The 14,369-nt window shown below is 37.3% G+C and overlaps 1 protein-coding gene across 1 annotated transcript in view; it reads right to left on the minus strand.

The window, feature by feature from the left end:
• FYB2 (FYN binding protein 2) overlaps positions 1-14,369 on the minus strand; it is a gene marked incomplete in the record, with an annotated part of 262,855 nt that overhangs the window by 17,047 nt on the left and 231,439 nt on the right. Inside the window, 1 exon segment of the mRNA XM_053693621.1 lies at positions 2,387-2,450. Coding sequence (XP_053549596.1) covers positions 2,387-2,450 — 64 coding nt within the window.

Raw genomic sequence — 14,369 nt, forward strand, 5'->3', positions numbered from 1 at the left:
TTGCTAATGTATAATATTCTTGCAAAACTGCCGCCATATAGTGCTCTTGCTAATGTATAATATTATTATAAAACTGCTGCCATCTAGTGCTCTTGCTAATGTATAACATTATTATAAAACTGCTGCCATCTAGTGCTCTTGCTAATGTATAACATTATTATAAAACTGCTGCCATCTAGTGCTCTTGCTAATGTATAACAGTTATAAAATTGTTGCCATCTAGTGCTCTTGCTAATGTATAACATTGTCATAAAACTGCTGCCATCTAGTTCTCTTGCTAATGTATAACATTGTTATAAAACTGCTGCCATCTAGCGCTCTTGCTAATGTATAACATTGTTATAAAACTGCTGCCATCTAGTGCTCTTGCTAATGTATAACATTGTTATAAAACTGCTGCCATCTACTGATCTAGCTAATGTATAACATTGTTATAAAACTGCTGCCATCTAGTGCTCTTGCTAATGTATAACATTGTTATAAAACTGCTGCCATCTAGTGCTCTTGCTAATGTATAACATTGTTATAAAACTGCTGCCATCTACTGATCTAGCTAATGTATAACATTGTTATAAAACTGCTGCCATCTAGTGCTCTTGCTAATGTATGACACTATTATAAAACTGCTCCCCTCTAGTGCTCTTGCTAATGTATAATATTCTTGCAAAACTGCCGCCATATAGTGCTCCAGACACATGCACATTCCTGATCTTTTTCTAGCAAAATATACCAAGAGAACAAAGTAAATTAGATAATAGAAGTAAATTAGAAAGTTGTTTCAAATTGTATGCTCTGTCTGTATTATGAAAGAAAAAAAATTGAGTTTCATGTCCCTTTAAAGGGACATGAAAGTTCAAAATGGTAATGCACTAATCACTTGCAAATAACTATGTGTTTAACCCGTGCAATGGGGTAATTCCCTTAAAGTCAGCTCCAGAGCAGAAATGCACTACTGGGAGCTAGCTGAAAATGTCCAATGAGCCAATGACAAGAGGCATATGTGTGCAGAAATCACTCACTATTTAGCTCTCAGTAATGCATTGCTACTACTAGCTATGCTTTTGTACAAAGGATACCATGAGAAGGAAATAATAGTTATAGTATAAGTTAATTGAAAAGTATCTTAATTGCATGCTATGTCCGAACCTGGAAAGTTTAATGTTGTCTCTTTAAACTGAATGTAAATTTTGATGCTAAAGTGCCGGTTTCATTAATTCATCAAAATTTACATTTCACTCGTGTTGTGAAAAAATACTTACCTTTTAATCTTGCCAGCCAATCCAGCTTCCCCCGGTTGTCGCAAAGCCTCTTCCTGGGTCTAAAATGAGGAATCCGGCTTCCTCCAATCACAGCATTGAATCAGACACGGATTCCTCCGGGGGGGAAGCCGTGATTGGAGGATGACCTATCCATCATTTCTGACGTCAGAAATGACTTGCGACGACCGGAGGAAGCTGGAGCTGCTGTGAAGATTAAAAGGTAAGTATTTTTTCACAACTCGAGTGAAATGTAAATTTTAATTAATTAAAGTGCTCCTGTTTTTAATCAAATTTTTAAAAACAGGGCACTTTGGCATCAAAATTTACATTTGTGTATGGATTTGCCTTTACAATATGGTGGTTGGGTATCCAAGATGGCTGTAACAAGGTTCTGTACAGAACAATCCTGCTACCATATTTGTACAGGAAGGATCATATTTGTATAATGGGGCCCAGTGAAGTCCAGTTACACCACTGCTTCAGAATGTTGACACTTTTTCCACAATTACTTATTCTCCAAATTAAATTTGCCCTTGTCTTTTATAGTATCTCTGTGCATATTTATTAGTTTAGTATCCTCACGTTGTTCCCATTCTTCCTGTTGTCATATTATCACTATTATAGGAACAGTGTACTGTAAAATTGTTTGTTTCCAATTAAATGTATGATGAATTGTGTCTTTAGGTTTATTTTTGTATATAAAATAAAAATATTTGTACTTTGAAACCACAACCCATTAAAATGGGTGAGCTTGCAGTGAAATCAGATCTAATTTTATCACTTTCGGTATACACACATACGTCTTATCTGTGTCTGTAAACCAAAGCCCAATACTTAGACGGAAAAATTACAAATTTAAACTGTAATAATCATCTCTCTTACCCATCACTGGAAGCGTAATTTCTTCAGTTGGCTATGCTTATACAGCTTTTCTATAGCCAATACTTAAATAAAGAAACTTTCAGTATAATAGGGAAGCTATAGGCAAGATCAGGTATTGCAAATGTCAATATAAAGGAGCTATTTGTAAAAAAAAAAAAATACACTTCAGCAAGTAAAATGAATAATTGGAAATTAAAAGGAGAAAACAATTAGGGTAAGCAATGTTTTAAGAGCCCTTGCCGTACCTGGAACCTTTCACGAAACATCTTCTCTTCTTTGGCCATTTTTTTACTTTCTTCCGTCTTCTTTCTATAATAAAATATTTTACTTTGTAATATTGTTTTTATTTTATACCATAACAAATTAAATAATCCTACATACAGTAATAAATTAACAAAATTAAGTGCATAGCCGTTAGAAACATAAACTAGTATCTATATTAAATTAAAGTCCATGATAGTCCATCGAAAGACCCCTTCAGGTTCCCTGGGGTCTCTTACTGTCCACAAAATTATTTTCCTTAAAAAAAATACAAGCTAAAGATTCCAAATGTGTATAAAGCCTAACAAAAAAAAGAACAATAAAAAAAAATAAATAAAAAAAAAATATATAACAAGAAAAAATTATTCTCATGGATATAACATTAAATTGTTATTTATAACATCTTCAGCAACAGATAATTTTATAACTACTTTACTATAATACTTAAATATATGCCTCATGTTTTCCTTTGTAAAAGATTTTTTATATTATAATACAGATCCAGCTGATCTACTGATTGATAATAAAATTTCTCCATAGATATAGAATATTGTATTTGTAACTGCCATTCTGTTATTGTTGGCGCTCTTTTCTGTTTCCATAATCTCGGTATTATCTGCTTTGCGCTATTTAAAAGTATATATAATGCTTTATCATATTCTATTGATAATTTTAAAACAGGCTTGTACAATAGAACTATTGTTGGTTCTAAAGGAAGCTGTATTGATAGTAATTTATTTATTTCTCTAATTATTAAAGACCAATAGTCGAATATTATTGGGCAAGACCACCAAATATGTATCAATGTACCTTTCCCTCCACACTCTCTCCAACATTGTCCTGAAAAGTTAGGGAATATTGTTTTAATCCTATTCGGTGTTAAATACCACCTCATCAATAATTTATAATTTGTCTCCTGTATACTAGCTGATATTGAGGTTTTTGCATGGCGTTGGAAGATTATACCCCATTCTTTTGTTGTAGGTGATACTGCTAGTTCTCGTGACCAAGCTTTGGTATATGTTGGTAATTCTGAAATTGTTGCTGTAGTTAATAATTTATATACCATTGATATTGTCCCTTTTACTAATTGATTTCCTGAACAAATTATTTCAAAAGAGGTCCTTTGTCTGACTAGTTCTATTCTCTTTGGGTGGGTATTTAAAAATGATTTAAGCTGAAGATACCTCAACCATGGACTTAAAATCAGTACCCCGTTATTGATTAATTCTGATTGTGATTTTAATATATTACCATTCATTAATGTATAAATTGGGATTAGATCCTCCAGAGTTCTTATATTGGTATCTCCTATAAATTCACAGAATGGTAGAGAGTCATTTAACATAATAGGTGTAAGTGGGGATGGGATGGTTGTTATTGATTTTTCCATTTTAAGAATAATATTCCATGTTCGTAATAATTCTTTTAAGATAGGATATTCTTGCATTATTTTCGGCCAAGCTTTTATAGGTTGCCAACACTTACCTCCTAATTGTTTACTTTGTATTAAATTATGTTCTAATTGTACCCATTCTTTCTGTTCTATATTCTTACACCAGTCAATAATCCTTTGTAATATGGATGCTCTCCTATATTTTATTAAGCATGGTACCCCTAACCCTCCCTTTTCTTTAGGAAGATACATAGTTAATCTTGATACTCTCGCAGTCGTGCCGTGCCATATATATTTGTTTAGTAAAGATTGGAATTTATCAACATAAGAGTTTTGTAAAGGGATTGGTAATGTCTGGAATAAATATAGCAGTCTTGGTAGAATGGTCATTTTCACCGCTTGAATTCTTCCAAGCCATGATAAATTTCTATTTTTCCATCTGTTTATTTCTATTTGGGTTTCTTTAAACAGTTTATCATAATTTAGTATAACTAGTTCTTTATGACTAACTGCTATAATAATCCCCAGATATTTTATCGTATTTGAGATTTCTTTTAAGTTAATATTTTGTCTAATTAATTGTAAACTGTTTCTATCTAATCCATAACTAAGCAATTCAGATTTCAACTGATTTATAGAAAAATTAGAGTATTTACCATACTCCTTAAGTGTATTTAAAACTACAGGGATAGATTGAACCGGGTCAGAAAGTGTAAATATAACATCATCTGCATATAATGAAATTTTACAGCTAATGTTACCTATATTAATGCCATGTATTTCTTCATTCTGCCTTACTTTAGATGCCATAATTTCTATTGCTAAAACAAATAATATTGGTGATAAAGGGCATCCCTGCCGTGTTCCGTTGTTTATTTTAAATGGTATCGATAAAGAGTTATTAAATTTAACAGTCGCATAAGGAGCGTTATATAAGGAAAAGATTCGTTCTACAAATAATTTGCTAAAGCCGAAATGATATAAAGTGAGACGTAAGAATTGCCAATTCAGCCTATCGAAGGCTTTTTCAGCATCCATCGCCAGAAGTGTAGATGGTATACCTTTATTCTTTATATATTCTAAGATCTGTAAAACTTTATTAGTGTTGTCACGTGTCTCCCTTCCTGGGACAAAGCCTACCTGGTTTAGATGAACTAAATAGGGTAAGAAGTTATTTATCCTAGTGGCCAAGATTTTACCATATATTTTTATGTCTAAATTTAAAAGAGAGATAGGTCTGTAATCACTAGGTGTTTCCATTAATTTCCCTGGCTTTGGTATAACAGCAATCCTTGCCTCTAACATATTAGATGGAAACGGTTTTCCTGAGTCTATCTGTTGGAAAACAGCTAATAAATGCTGGGTGATTATATCTTGGAAGATTTTATAATATTTTGCAGTTAAACCGTCTGGGCCTGGGCTTTTCCCAACTTTTAAATTTTTGATAATGTCCTTTATTTCCTTATCTGAAATTGGTTGGTCTAACATCTTTCTCATCTCTGTTGTGAGGTGCGGTATATCTGCTTTTTGAATATATTCCTTACTTTCATTTATAAAATCTTTTGTAGTATAATCATCATGTAGGTTATACAATTCCTGGTAGTAACTGCTAATCGTGTGTCCTATCTCTTTGATAGAGTGAACAGTTTTCCCCTCTTTAGTTTTTATTTTATGTATGTAAGCTTTAAGGTTTTTTCTTTTAAGAACTCTTGCAAGCAGTTTCCCTGACTTATTACCTTCAGTATAGAATTTCCTCTTTAAATAAAATGCCGATTTACATGCTTCTTGGTTTAGCTGATTTTGTATTAACTGTCTGACGTCTGTTAATTGTTTTAATATGCTCTCATCCTTAGGGTGGAGTTTATGTAAATGATCTAATCTTGAAAGATCCGTCGTTAATAATTTGTATTTTTCTCTTTTTTGTTTTTTCAAATGTGCATTTATTTTTATGAAATCTCCCCTAATATAACATTTATGTGTTTCCCACAGTACTGCCGGGTTTAATTCCTGTGAGTTATTTATAGTAAAAAATTCTTGGAGTGAACTTGATAGTTTCTGTATAATAGCTGGTTCCGATAACAAAAAATCATCCAGTCTCCATAGAAATGTAGTATTTGGTTTAGTTGGCCATTCCAGAGAAATTGTCATCGCAGAGTGATCTGACCATGCAGTATGGCTAATATAAGCTCCCTTGAGAAGGTGTAAACATTGCTGATCTAAAAATATATAATCGAGACGTGAGTATGTTTTATTTGGGTTAGAGAAGAAAGTGTAATCTCTTTTATTGGGATTTAAATATCTCCATGTGTCATATATGTGCCTATTATAAAATTGAGACCAAATTTTTTTTAATATTTTTTGTGAGACTGCTGATTTCGAGGTGGACGCATCTAACTTTGGGTCAAAGGGGAAATTTAAATCCCCTCCCAAAATTAGCATTCCTTGTGTAAAGTCTAATATCCTGTTAAATAATTTTTTGAAAAATTCAATATTAGTTTTATTAGGTGCATATATATTAATGATTGTTACTAAACTGCCATACATTAATCCTTTTACTGCTAGATACCTACCCTCTTTATCCCTATCCACTTTATGTAGTGTAAATGGTAACCCTTTTCTAAATATTATACTGACACCCCTTTGTCTTGAATTGTATGAGCTATAGTATCCAACATCAAAATTTGTTTCAATATACTTTGGCTCTCTATTAGGTCGAAAGTGTGTTTCCTGAAGTAACAGAATGTCTGCCCCTTTAAATTTGAAATCCAAGAATGCTTTCTTCCTTTTTTGTGGTATATTAAAACCCTTCACATTCTGTGAAATTATAGTTAATTGTTTATTAGTGTAGGCCATATCTTAAATAATAGTTATTGATTTCCTCTATTATATGTTGCTGAAGAGATCTATATGTATAAAGAATCAAGTACATAACTTGTACTTTTAGAAATCTGTTTTGCTTATTTATCCTTTTACTTATCAAAATTCCAAATTTCCAAATACTGTATATATAATTCAATTTATACCCATAGGAACTATAAAAATCAAAACAAAACCAAAACAATAAAAATATAAAAAAAACTTCTGAAAAAACCCACAACTTCATCCTATCAAGAATAAAGTTTAGGGAAGGACCTTGGAGACCATCTTTCTTTTAGAATTTGTAAAATATATATTAATTTCACCTAAGCAGATATAGTGACTATAATAACCTTTCCTTTCTTTTCCCCTTCCCTCCCTCCTTCCTCTCCCTCTCTCCTTAAAAAAAAAAAAAAAAAAAAAAAAAAGGGGCAGATAGAAAGATTATCATATATGCTTATTTACTTACAAAAAAAAGAAAAAGGAAAAAAGAGAGAGAAAAGAGAGAAAAAAAAAAAAAGGGGGGGAAAGAGATAAAAAAAAAAGATATAATTGTATTTCTCCACATCTATAAATTTATTCATCTCTTGAACGTCCATCTTTTTCCACGTTTAATATAGCTCCCATCTCTCTGGCATTTAACCTCTCCATCGGTGTTTCAGAGTTAAGAGTAGCCCCCTTTGTCTTAATCGGAATCTTTTTCCATTCCTCCTGTAATTTTCTCCTCACGTTCCCATTATCGGTGTTACTTCTAATCTGTGAGTCTGAGGATAGTTCTGGCTGCTCTATTCCTAAAATTTTACAAAAGTCTTTTATTTCCGCAAGTTTAGAGCAGGTAACTCTTTTATCTTCATGTATCACTGAGATATGGAACGGAAATCCCCATCGATAGGTTATTTGTTTTGCTCTTAACATTCTAGTGAGAGGTGCAAACTCTCTCCTTTTTTGTAAGGTTCTTGGGGATAGGTCTGCGTAAAATTGTAATTCTAGACCTCTAAATCTAACCTCTAAAATATTTTAATAAACAATTATTGAAAATACCACGGAGGGTCAATAAGGACTGGAAATCATTTCAAAACCCCAAGTAAAAGTGAAACAGTGACAAGTTGATAACTAGAGTATTATTTAAGTGTCATGTGACAAGGTAAAACCGCACAGCAAATTAACTTCTTTAGTAACCTAGAGGAAAAAAGTCACTGTTTAAACTATTTTCCTTTTATCTCTTCTTCTATTTTGTTTCCTTACCTTATTGTCACACTGACTGCTGGCACGTTTTGTGCATAAACAAACAAATGTTCCTATCTGAATGTGCTCATACAGTAATGAAATACCCATGAAAAAAAGCCAGTGAGCGGCATCTTTTATTTTTCTTCTACAAATTATAAGGACAACTGAAAATCTTAAAACAGTAAAGTAAAAACTAAACTTGCAGGATTAAGAAAGAGAGAGCAGACAATTTTAAACAAATTTCTAATTTGCTTCTATTATCTAATTTGCTTTGTTCTCTTGTTATCCTTTGAAGAAAAGTATACCTGAGCAACAAAGCACTACTGGGAACTAACTGCTGATTGGTGGATGCCTGTGTGTGTCTCTTGTCCAAGTCTCCCCTGACGTGTTCAGCTAGCTCCCAGTACTCCCAGCAGTGGATTGCTGCTCTTAAACAAAGAATATCAAGAGAATGAAGAAATGTGACAATAGAAGTTGACACACTGAAATAATTTCAATAATATCACAACTAACAAAAACAAAGCAGTGATTTAACCTCCATGTTGCCACTACAACGCACAGACCAAAAATGTAAATCTCATACAGTGAGTACCACACACGCCAGTTCCCCGTATAGTGCACTGATTTAACCCCTGTTTAGCCAGTTCCCCGTATAGTGCACTGATTTAACCAGCTATAGCCAGTTCCCCGTATAGTGCACTGATTTAACCAGCTATAGCCAGTTCCCCGTATAGTGCACTGATTTAACCAGCTATAGCCAGTTCCCCGTATAGTGCACTGATTTAACCAGCTATAGCCAGTTCCCCGTATAGTGCACTGATTTAACCAGCTATAGCCAGTTCCCTGTATAGTGCACTGATTTAACCAGCTATAGCCAGTTCCCCATATAGTGCGCTGATTTAACCAGCTATAGCCAGTTCCCCGTATAGTGCACTGATTTAACCCCTGTTTAGCCAGTTCCCCGTATAGTGCACTGATTTAACCAGCTATAGCCAGTTCCCGTATAGTGCACTGATTTAACCCCTGTTTAGCCAGTTCCCCATATAGTGCACTGATTTAACCAGCTATAGCCAGTTCCCCATATAGTGCACTGATTTAACCAGCTATAGCCAGTTCCCCGTATAGTGCACTGATTTAACCAGCTATAGCCAGTTCCCCGTATAGTGCACTGATTTAACCACCTATAGCCAGTTCCCCGTATAGTGCACTGATTTAACCAGCTATAGCCAGTTCCCCATATAGTGCACTGATTTAACCAGCTATAGCCAGTTCCCCATATAGTGCACTGATTTAACCAGCTATAGCCAGTTCCCCATATAGTGCACTGATTTAACCAGCTATAGCCAGTTCCCCGTATAGTGCACTGATTTAACCAGCTATAGCCAGTTCCCCATATAGTGCACTGATTTAACCAGCTATAGCCAGTTCCACGTATAGTGCACTGATTTAACCACCTATAGCCAGTTCCCCGTATAGTGCACTCATTTAACCACCTATAGCCAGTTCCCCGTATAGTGCACTGATTTAACCAGCTATAGCCAGTTCCCCGTATAGTGCACTGATTTAACCACCTATATAGCCAGTTCACCGTATAGTGCACTGATTTAACCAGCTATAGCCAGTTCCCCATATAGTGCACTGATTTAACCAGCTATAGCCAGTTCCCCATATAGTGCACTGATTTAACCAGCTATAGCCAGTTCCCCGTATAGTGCACTGATTTAACCAGCTATAGCCAGTTCCCCGTATAGTGCACTGATTTAACCAGCTATAGCCAGTTCCCCATATAGTGCACTGATTTAACCAGCTATAGCCAGTTCCCCATATAGTGCACTGATTTAACCAGCTATAGCCAGTTCCCCGTATAGTGCACTGATTTAACCAGCTATAGCCAGTTCCCCGTATAGTGCACTGATTTAACCAGCTATAGCCAGTTCCCCGTATAGTGCACTGATTTAACCAGCTATAGCCAGTTCCCCGTATAGTGCACTGATTTAACCAGCTATAGCCAGTTCCCCGTATAGTGCACTGATTTAACCAGCTATAGCCAGTTCCCCGTATAGTGCACTGATTTAACCAGCTATAGCCAGTTCCCCGTATAGTGCACTGATTTAACCAGCTATAGCCAGTTCCCCGTATAGTGCACTGATTTAACCAGCTATAGCCAGTTCCCCGTATAGTGCACTGATTTAACCAGCTATAGCCAGTTCCCCGTATAGTGCACTGATTTAACCAGCTATAGCCAGTTCCCCGTATAGTGCACTGATTTAGCCAGCTATAGCCAGTTCCCCGTATAGTGCACTGATTTAGCCAGCTATAGCCAGTTCCCCGTATAGTGCACTGATTTAACCAGCTATAGCCAGTTCCCCGTATAGTGCACTGATTTAACCAGCTATAGCCAGTTCCCCGTATAGTGCACTGATTTAACCAGCTATAGCCAGTTCCCCGTATAGTGCACTGATTTAACCAGCTATAGCCAGTTCCCCGTATAGTGCACTGATTTAACCAGCTATAGCCAGTTCCCCGTATAGTGCACTGATTTAACCAGCTATAGCCAGTTCCCCGTATAGTGCACTGATTTAACCAGCTATAGCCAGTTCCCCGTATAGTGCACTGATTTAACCAGCTATAGCCAGTTCCCCGTATAGTGCACTGATTTAACCAGCTATAGCCAGTTCCCCGTATAGTGCACTGATTTAACCAGCTATAGCCAGTTCCCCATATAGTGCACTGATTTAACCAGCTATATCCAGTTCCCCGTATAGTGCACTGATTTAACCAGCTATAGCCAGTTCCCCGTATAGTGCACTGATTTAACCAGCTATATCCAGTTCCCCGTATAGTGCACTGATTTAACCAGCTATAGCCAGTTCCCCGTATAGTGCACTGATTTAACCAGCTATAGCCAGTTCCCTGTATAGTGCACTGATTTAACCAGCTATAGCCAGTTCCCCGTATAGTGCACTGATTTAACCAGCTATAGCCAGTTCCCTGTATAGTGCACTGATTTAACCAGCTATAGCCAGTTCCCCGTATAGTGCACTGATTTAACCAGCTATAGCCAGTTCCCCGTATAGTGCACTGATTTAACCAGCTATAGCCAGTTCCCCGTATATTGCACTGATTTAACCAGCTATAGCCAGTTCCCTGTATAGTGCACTGATTTAACCAGCTATAGCCAGTTTCCCATATAGTGCACTGATTTATCCCTTGTTTAGCCAGCACCTAACACAAGGGTCGATCACAATATTTATGATTGAGTTTTCACATTTAGACAATATCGTTCGTCTACTTCCATGTGATAACGAAAGATTTCTGCTGATAACATTCATTAGCCACAAACTAGTTTTAACTGGAAAACCTTAAAAAAATGAGTTTTTCAGTTATAAACCAGTTCTGCATTGATGCACCTTCAACAAATGATACCATGAGAATGAAGCAAATTTTATAATAGAAGTAAACTGGAAAGTTGTTTAAAATTGTTTGTTCTACCTAAATCATGAAATCATTTTTAGGATCATGTCCCTTTTAGTTCATATTATCAGGGTTGAAATTTGCAATACAATAAAAAGTGACAAACTCAAAGGCTATTTGGCAGCTCAAGATATTATACCTGAGTTGTCTGTACAGTGTGTCATCTTAAAGGGACACTAAACCCAATTTGTTTTCTTTCATGATTCATGTAGAACAGACAATTCTAAGCAACTTTTTAATTTACTCCAATTATACATTTTTCATTGTTCTCTTACTATCTTTATTTAAAAAAGCAAGAAACTAAGCTTTGGAGCCGGCTCATTTTGGTTCAGTACCCTGGGTAGCGTTTGCTGATTGGTGGCTACATTCATGTGACAGCCATCAGCCAATCACAAAATGCATATGCATATATTCTGTGAATCGTGCACATGCTCAGTAGGAGCTGCTGATTCAGTGTGCACATTTAGCTAATGGAAGTGAATTGGAAAGTTGTTTGAAATTCTGTGCTCTATCTGAATAAAGAAAGTTTAGTTTTGACAATAGTGTTCCTTTACTTATGGGGCATTTTCCCTGGGGAAATAATGCTTTTTTCTGGTACAAAAAACAATGGAAAACAGCTATTTTGATTGGCTTCAGTTTGTAAAGTGCATATTGTTATTTAAAAACAGGCTAAAAGGGGCGGAGCCGACTAGCTAGCAGAGCGGACGTGTGGGACCATAGCGCCTAACATAATTAAACATAAATCAGATAAAACTAATGATATTCTACACAAAACTGCCTTAAATCACCCTTGAAGGGAAAGCCCAGCTTAGTTGCAGCGGATTTGCCCGCAGTGGGGGAAAATGAGGAAAATTTGGAGACTCTATTAACTTCTTAGCAATGGGCCCTCAGGCCGAGACCGCCAGAACCAGTGAAACACTTGCCGCAATCGGACCCTTATTGCTGGAGGATTCATGATATCAGCCTGAGGGCATAGAGGCTAAAGGGGTCATTTACAACTAGAAATGGATAATCAATGCTCTATCGAGGTGTAGTTAACCCTGCACAACATTACGAGGCATTGCTGTCTGGACTGGTGAGAACTACCCACTAGTTAGGATGTCGGATGTTAAGAGCCCATTACAAGCTTTGTTCGAGAGCTAGGAGTCTTCAATATTGGCCAGGTTTGATAACCTCTTGCTGAAAATGCAGTTTGTTGGAAGTCGGGGCTCGACTACTACAGGAATGGTGGCAGGGGGAGGTGGCCTCTGTCAGCCATCAAACAACTGCGCCATACTCTTCCGGCCAGGCATCGCAATTAAGTCAAGATATGACTAACATGAGAGCGAGTAGAGCCGACTATTTGCAATCTCCTACCCAGCCAGACACAACAGCGGGAACCGGTCCTATGCCTATAGTGGCAGAGCTTGTGGAACCTGGAGATGGCTTTCAAGATCGGCAACTTCCTTTTTGCTCATTCCCCCTAGAGAGTGGGGGCACCATCTACATGCTGACCTACGCGGAGACTCTCCTTCATCTGGTCCCGGTTGTTGGACGTGAGGTTCAGGCTGTTTTTTTTATCGCGGGCTCTCAAGATAGAGACACTGCTGCTCACCCATTTCGGGCCCTGAATAGGCTCTTTCATATGAGATCAGCAGTAACGGGACTTGCCTCAGCTGGACGTAGAGAACCTGGCGGTTCAGCTTCCTCACTAGCCTGCAGGAAAGGAGTGGGCTGAGGAGAAGTTATTAAAAGCGGATCTGAATCTCAGGACATTAAGATGGTGTCTGCTGATTTTAAATCCTGTAATTACTTGAGCACATTCACTTCACACTGTATACTATGTTTATGAAGCCCTTGGGCTGATTTAGCAATATAGTTATTACACTAAGTAAAATGAATATGATAAAATCTAGATCACAGTAGCCAAATTTATGAGAATAGGGGTCAGTCTAGTGTCCTAGTCACATCCCCAGCTCTGGATCGCCTAGACGTTTGTTCTTTACCTATAAACGATGCATGTGGGCCTTTGCATTACTAAACCCTAGTGGGGTGTAGGCTTACCTATATGACCTCGTAAAGTGGGCACCCTGAGAGCTGAAGAGAGTGATGCTTATATAGCATATAACCAACAATATAGAACTAACCTAGTTAATTTTGATATGTGCTCAGGTTATCTTCAAATTTAATAACCTTAGGGCCCTATTAGAGGTCTGGTTCAGATCCCTTTTCCATATATGCCCTGTAGAAAGACAAACCCCTCATCTCTATTGTGGCCCCTCTCTGAGATTATGCACTGATGAGAGAGAAAGTATTTACATCTGAAAACGACTTGAGAACCACTGTTTGCTTATTAAGTGGGACTTTGTTATTTTAGGCTTCGCACCCCTCCCCCTCCCCGTCCTCCCTTTTCCCCCCCTTCCTTCCTTTCCCCCCTCCCTTCCCACCCTCTCCCCCTCCCTTCCCACCCTTCCCTTCCCTTCCTTTCTATCCTCCTTCCCTTCCACCCCCCCTTCCCTTTCTTGCCTCCTTTCCCTTCTTCCCTCTCTCCCCCCTTCCCTCTCTTCTCCCTTCCCTCTCTTCCCCCCCTCTCCCCCTCCTTCTTTTCCCCTCTTCCACTCCCTCCTTCCCTTCCTCCCCAACCTTCTCTTTCCACTTCCTTTCTCCCCCTCCTCCCCCCTCTTCCCCTCCCCGCCCCTCTTCCCCTCCCCCTTTTTTTAAAAAAAAAAAAAAACTCTGTGGGAAGGGATAATTACCTTATCCTCCGCACCCCTTTTGGCAGAGTTAGGTAGTCTCTGCCCTGTCCGCAGAGCCCTTACCGTATCCTGCACCTATATGAGCATGAAAAAGGGCTCTCCGGATGTTTACAATAAATAGATTTGTTAGGGTTGTTTTATGTGTCTAATGTCTACAGACTGTTTGCTATCATAATCTTAATGTTGATGTTAGCTTGTTTATATGTTTGACAAATGTGTTAGAACTGCTGATATGATGATCTAAGTTCGAATATTTTGAGTGATTAATATATGTGATCC

The sequence above is a fragment of the Bombina bombina genome, chromosome 10 (assembly GCF_027579735.1).
Source record: "Bombina bombina isolate aBomBom1 chromosome 10, aBomBom1.pri, whole genome shotgun sequence".
In the NCBI taxonomy this organism is placed as follows: Eukaryota; Metazoa; Chordata; class Amphibia; order Anura; family Bombinatoridae; genus Bombina; species Bombina bombina.